Below are 6,069 nucleotides of genomic sequence, written 5' to 3'. Positions count from 1 at the left end.
GGGGTGGTGCTCGGCTTTCGGGCGTGGGCGGAAATTGCCGAGAATCCTCGGGAGCTTTGCGAAAAGAAAGCGCGCCGTCGGCCCCGCGGCGAACCGGAAGTAATCGAAGAAGCCCCGGAAGTTTCGAACTACCGCCGGCGTGCGCTCGCAGGTAGATCGCAGTGCCGGTTGTCATGGAGCCGGTCGGGCCCTGTGGCTTCTGCCCGGCGGGGGAGGCCCAGCCAGCGCGTTACACCTGCCCTCGCTGTAATGCGCCCTACTGCTCGCTGCGCTGCTACCGGACGCATGGCACCTGCGCAGAAAACTTCTACCGTGACCAGGTGCTGGGAGAGCTCCGCGGCCGCAGCGCCTCGCCCAGCCGCCTAGCAAGCGCCCTACGCCGGCTGCGTCAGCAACGCGAGACCGAGGACGAGCCTGGGGAAGCAGGCCTCAGCCCCGGCCCGGCGTCCGGCGGCCTGTCGGGACTCTGGGAGCGGCTGGCGCCGGGCGAAAAAGCTGCCTTCGAGCGGCTGCTGAGCCGCGGTGAGGCCGGGCGGCTGCTGCCTCCATGGCGGCCGTGGTGGTGGAACCGCGGAGCCGGACCGCGGCTTCTGGAGGAGCTGGATAATGCCCTGGGTAGTGACGCCGCGGAGCTGGAGCCCACCCCTGCGAGGATCCCGTCGGAAGCTGTGAAAGATGCCTCCCCCACGGAGCCCGCGGCCGCCGAGCAGGTTCTTGGAGATGTCCCGGGGGCCTGCACGCCCGTCGTACCCACCCGCATCCCCGCGCTAGTCAGCCTGAGCCGCGGCCCAGTCTCACCGCTCGTGCGCTTCCAGCTGCCCAATGTGCTGTTCGCCTACGCGCATACTCTCACCCTGTATCATGGCGGTGACGACGCGCTGCTCTCTGACTTCTGTGCCACACTGCTCGGCGTTTCCGGAGCCCTGGGTGCCCAGCAAGTCTTCGCCTCTGCGGAAGAAGCCTTGCAGGCCGCAGCCCACGTGCTGGAAGCAGGCGAGCACCCGCCGGGGCCCCTGGGCACACGAGGGGCTGTGCACGAGGTCGCCCGCATCCTGCTGGGCGAGGGCCCAACCAACCAGAAAGGCTACACGCTGGCAGCACTGGGGGACCTGGCACAGACCCTGGGCCGTGCCCGGAAACAGGCCGTGGCTAGAGAAGAGCGAGATCATCTTTACCGGGCCCGGAAAAAGTGCCAGTTCCTCCTGGCCTGGACCAATGAAAATGAGGCGGCCCTCACACCCCTGGCTCTAGACTGCTTCAGGGCTCACCAAGCCCATGCTGTGGCAGCCGAGGAGGTGGCCGCCCTCACTGGGGAGCTGGAGCGGCTTTGGGGAGGCCCCGTGCCACCTGCCCCAAGAACTCTCATTGAGGAGCTCCCTGGCTGAACGGGTTACCCTGGTCGTTAATAAAGCTGTGACTGGTAGCCCTGTTGCCTGTTTCTGAAGGATAGCTATTGTCCCACCACACCCCAGATTCCTGGGCCCACAAGCCACTGCTCAGCTTCTCCCTGATCAGTGCTGACCCAGCCAGTCCTAGGGGAGAGAAGTGCACCAAGGGTTCCCAATGTTTATCCAAAGGAGGAACACCATCTCCGATTTTGGTCACTGGTTTCATTTTTTTTCTTGCTCTAAACCACCTCTTCTCTGAGGCTGTTCATCATCAGGGCTGGGTGGGGTGCAAGCCCTTGAGTCCCAAGTGTGTCCAGGCTCCTAGTCCTGGGTGTGCTGGTGGATGAGTGGGCACATGCCCCCACCTGGGGTGGTGGAGCCGCTTCAGTAGATGTAGGGCATGATGCGGTAAGGCACACGCCGGCAGTACTCCTGCCAGGCCAGGCCGTACTTCTGCAGGCACTGCCGCTCATCCCGGGCCTCACGGTGCACCAGCAGCGCGGTGAAGTAGAGGAGGTAGAAGTAGGGCAGCAGGTGTGACACCCCTGTAGAGAAGGAGGCTCTGTGACCACCCTGCCAGCCCCTTCCACCCCTCAGTTCACAAACGTTTCCACACCTCATGGCTCATGTGGGCATCAGGGCTCAGCAGCAAAAGCTCCAGGGTCTGCAGCAAAGCACACGGTACTAGGTTGGCACAGAGGTGTCCCCCAGCCACACACTGGGTCCATCCTCAGCTCTCTGACTACTCTCACTTGTGCATACCCAAAGTAGGCATCCTGTGGTCGCTGAGCCACCTCTTCCCCTCACAAGTCCCTACTCATATCCACATGGGCCACTCACCGCAGGGCAAGGACCAAGCCAGAGCCATGATGAGGTCTCCAAGGTAGTTGGGATGGCGGACCATACCCCACCACCCAGACACCAGCAGTTTCCGCCCTGTGGCTGTAGAGATGGTCTCAAGCCCTGGGGAAAGAGCAGGGTGGGGAGTTCCCAGGAAGCCCAGCTGCCCCACCTCACCCATGGCCCTAGAGACCCAGCTCACCAGCCACTCTGGGGTCAGAAGGATTCTTTCGGAAAGTGTTTTTCTGGGAATTCGCCCCACGGAAGATGTAGTAACCAATAGCTGGTGAGAGAGTGTGAACCGGTGGTCAAGGTCAAGGGTTGCAGCCTCCTGCCTGACCCCGACCATCTGCCCAACTTGTCTGCAGCCCAGACTCTGCCTGGACACCCAGGACCCTGCCCTGGCTTTAGAGAACCCTGGGGGTTAGCACCTATGTGGTGGTGCATGTAAACAGAACATGAATCAAAGGGAGAGGGGGAAGATGGGCCCAGCCTGCTGCCCCTTCCTGACTGACCATTGATGAGGCAGATGACGGAGGCCATGGGCAACCCCAGGGGCTGCGGGTGGTGCAGCAGGAACTGGGCCTGCAGGCTGTAGGTGAAGGGCACCCAGGCTATGTCCCCAAACGCCAGCATGAAGCCAAAACCGTCATGTGTGATATCCATGGTGGTGAGGATGGCCTCCTGCAGGGACAAGACCCAGACACACTGGCTTAGTCCCCATGCGGCCCTCAGACACCTACCCTCGTCCAGTCCAGCCTCACCTCGTGCCAGAGGGCATCACCCACGTAGAGTAACTGGAAGCCATTGACCAGCCACATAGCCAGTGAGGGACTGCCCCGAAGCTCTGCCTCCTTCATCAACAGGGCCAGGTTGATGAGGACCTGGGGGAGGGGGAACAAGGCAATCATCTCCACAGAAGTGGCAGCCCTGGGCAGAGCAGTGGCCAGCCTCTGCCCTTCTCAGCTGTCAGTTACACTCCCGCTCTTTGTTAAGTGGATCTAGGCTCTGGACCCAAGGACAGAGACTGTGGACAGGGAGGTGCCCGCAGCCTGTTTCTTCTTGCCTTGTGTGTCCTAAGCCCTTGCGGGCTGAAGCTTCAGAGCTCAAACAGACCTGTTTTCAAATCTCAGCGTCATCACTTGGGCAGGTTGCTTGCCCTCTCCACAGCCTACTTTCCCCCACCCGTGTGAAAAATGGGGATAATCATAGGCCTGTCATGACTCAATGGCATCATCGTGTTTGAAGCCCTCCATGGCGTCCGTGGCAAGTGGTACGTGCTCAGTGGTGGCTAGCCGGAGCAAGCCTGAGATGGGCGCCTGCATTTGACACTGCGCTCTGTTCTATCATAAAGATTACCTTTTCTAATCTTCCCAGTAATCTTAGGAGAAAGCTTTAATTTTATCCCATTTCACAGATGAGGAAGTGGCCTCAGATGTGCCCGTCATCAGGCCAGGACCCAGGTGGGCACCTGGCACTCCTGCCTCAGGTAAGATAATTTCCAGGGCGACAGGAGAGGCCTTGCCCAAGAGTTTCTTCGGGTAATCTTGGCCACTGAACCAGAGATCACAGTTGGAATGTTGTCAAGGCCACTAGGGACGGGTAGGTTGCTAAACCCAGCGATCAATTTCAGGTTCTGCACTGCCTTGACCATAAAGCAGCATGCAGTCACTCCCTGGAAATAGATTCTGTGCTTGACTGCTTTTGAGAATTGCACGTGCTCTCCTAACGTCATCCCTGACATGCTGTATATATTTTACTTATTTTTTGTCTGTCTTTCCCACCAGAATGTAGGCTCTCTGCGGCAAAGATGTTTTTCTTGCCTCTAACTTTATTTTTGTGTCCCAGTACCTAGAGCAGTGCCTAGGGCACAGGTGGATTTAACAAATGTTTGTGGAATATGAATGATTAATGATTCGCATCTGCACAGTTTTGGCCCTGCCCTGCCCAAGCGCTGCTCACCCACCCTAACCCTCCCCCTGGCCTGAGGCCAGCTCAGTCAAGCCCAACATACCCAGCCGATGAGGCCAGGTCGCAGTTCACAGAAATATTTGAAGTCGAAGAAACAGATACGAGGGTTGAGCTCCCGTCCCAGAAAAAAGTCATAAATCGGATTGCCTGGAGAATATTGGAGAGTGAATGTACAGGCAGACGCCCCGATCTGCCTCCATCTCCACCCCAGGATCCCTCTCACCTGAGTTCCCCCCAGGTGCCAGGGCCGAAACTGGGGCTACCTGCGCCTTCATGTAGAGAAAGAGGCTGAAGATGAAAGCGGTGAGGGTGGCGACAAACGCCAAGGGCAGGAGCATTTCCGGGAGCGCCCCCAGAGGCAGCCCCGCTGACATCCCCAGCCCTACCAACAGGGCTGTCAGCACCAGGGCCTGGAAGCCTGAACCACAGCGCAAAGTGAGCCCTGGGGCTGCGCGCCTCCACATCCCCACCCCGCAAACACACACAGAGCCCAAAACTCTGGGGGGCCACAGACCCTGCCCCAAGCATTAGGCTGCCACCCTGGCCTTCAGAGAATCACCCCAGCCACTGCTGTGGTGCACAGAGTAGCAGTAAATGGGGTAAGGGTGTGGGGACGAGGAACTTAGGGAGAGCCTCCGGCGTCTGTCCTGGGCGTAACAGAGGCACACAAAGGAGCCTGGGGTGGAGGCCAATCTCCGTGGACCTCCCCGCTAGGCCTGGAGCTCCACCCCCGGCCGCTTAACTCCAGCGCGAGGGCCCGTCCCCTAGGCACCGTTAATAGGATAGCGCAGGCGACTCTTGTCCTTCAATTCCTGACCCTCGGCCACCTGCGGGTCCAAGGGGGCTCTGATAAGGCCCGGGGCGTCCTCTCCCTCGCCGAGCCCCTTCGCCTCCTTCCCCCGAGCGTCCGCGAGCGGGGCCCGCACCTTGCGCGCCGGCAGTAGGTACAGCGCCGCCTGCAGGCCGAGCCAGGCGAGCCACAGCAGCAGCGCCCGTGGGCTCCACAGCGCCTCCAATCCGGGCAGGGACGCGGGTGGACCTAGCAGGCGCGCGGGGCCCGAACGGGCTGCCAGGAGCAGGTGGAACATGGTGGCGGGCAGCAGCAGCAGCAGAGCCGCGGCGCCTGCCAGAAGGGCCATCACGTCGGGCGTCCGCCCCTAGCCCCCCAGCTCCCCGCCGGCCCCCACGGGCGCCCTGACGTCTCTGCGGGACACTCTCGGCATTCCCAGAGTGCGCCTCCGCACCCCGTCCTCAGCCCTCGGCCCCCAGGCACCCCGCTGCCTCCCAGTTCCCTTCCCAGGCGTCCATCTTGGTCCCCCGCCCCCAGGCCCCCTCGAAGACCCTCCTCCTGCTCTCAGTCGACACCATAAATCCCCGTTCTGCAGCCCCCAGAACCGGCCCCTCCTCAGCTCTCCCTCTCCAGACACCCTTCGCTGCAAACCCCCGGGTCCCTCTGCCTCCGACACCCCCAAAGCCTCCTATCCTCAGATCTCGCCCCCGCTCTTAGTTCACCCGCTCCAGCTCTCCTTCGCTCAGCCTTTGCCCCAGGTCCCCTCTCTCTGCCCCATTACCCAGGGGCCCTCCGAATTCCAGCGGGGCCCGGGGGCCCTGAGTGGGGGCCATGGTCTTGGCTCCGCCGGAGAGAGAGGGCGCTCACAATAGTCGGTCAAGGAAACACAGTCCGCCCCATTTCCCAGGAGATGGACTCGGCCGCGCGGAGGATCCGGCCCTGCGGCGCCAGCACCTGCCTGGACACCCAACGCAGACAAGGACCGCTCTTGTCCCAAGGTTTTTAAGTGGAACCGCCCCCTGCCCATGCTGGGCCCAGCACACCAGCCAATCGGAGCTCGGAGGCGGACCCGACGCGGGC

General features: G+C 61.6%; 2 protein-coding genes across 4 annotated transcripts; one reads left to right on the top strand and one right to left on the bottom strand.

Moving 5' to 3' along the window:
• Positions 1-1,423, top strand: ZNHIT2 (zinc finger HIT-type containing 2). Its single transcript, XM_032153388.2, has one exon. The coding sequence runs from the start codon at positions 174-176 to the stop codon at positions 1,383-1,385; it is 1,212 nt and encodes a 403-aa protein (XP_032009279.1). The 5' UTR covers positions 1-173; the 3' UTR covers positions 1,386-1,423.
• Positions 1,391-6,031, bottom strand: TM7SF2 (transmembrane 7 superfamily member 2). Of its 3 annotated transcripts, none has more exons than XM_058438913.1 (10): positions 5,857-6,031; positions 5,126-5,322; positions 4,972-5,026; positions 4,423-4,617; positions 4,243-4,346; positions 2,993-3,112; positions 2,744-2,912; positions 2,431-2,511; positions 2,229-2,351; positions 1,391-1,933 (listed from the first exon to the last, which is right to left on the bottom strand). In XM_058438913.1, the coding sequence occupies exons 1-10, from the start codon at positions 6,014-6,016 to the stop codon at positions 1,773-1,775; spliced, it is 1,365 nt and encodes a 454-aa protein (XP_058294896.1). In that variant the 5' UTR covers positions 6,017-6,031; the 3' UTR covers positions 1,391-1,772. The 3 variants fall into 3 exon arrangements, with proteins under 3 accessions (XP_058294896.1, XP_032009278.1, XP_058294897.1); XM_032153387.2 differs by having other exon boundaries at positions 5,771-5,966; XM_058438914.1 differs by lacking the exon at positions 4,423-4,617.
• Between the last annotated feature and the right edge of the window lie 38 nt (positions 6,032-6,069).

This window comes from Hylobates moloch, unplaced genomic scaffold (assembly GCF_009828535.3).
Source record: "Hylobates moloch isolate HMO894 unplaced genomic scaffold, HMol_V3 SCAFFOLD_5, whole genome shotgun sequence".
NCBI classification, from domain to species: domain Eukaryota; kingdom Metazoa; phylum Chordata; class Mammalia; order Primates; family Hylobatidae; genus Hylobates; species Hylobates moloch.
This window is presented reverse-complemented; position numbering and strand designations above follow the sequence as displayed.

Excerpts from the sequence above, each read along its gene's own strand:
- ZNHIT2 (XM_032153388.2), top strand. The coding sequence starts at position 174 with ATGGAGCCGGTCGGGCCCTGTGGCTTCTGCCCGGCGGGGGAGGCCCAG.
- TM7SF2 (XM_058438913.1), bottom strand. The coding sequence starts at position 6,016 with ATGGGCAGGGGGCGGTTCCACTTAAAAACCTTGGGACAAGAGCGGTCC. Across the intron at positions 4,347-4,422 it reads GGCACCTGGGGGGAACTCAG|GCAATCCGATTTATGACTTT; the intron begins GTGAGAGGGATC and ends AATATTCTCCAG. Across the intron at positions 1,934-2,228 it reads GGCTTGGTCCTTGCCCTGCG|GGGTGTCACACCTGCTGCCC; the intron begins GTGAGTGGCCCA and ends CCTTCTCTACAG.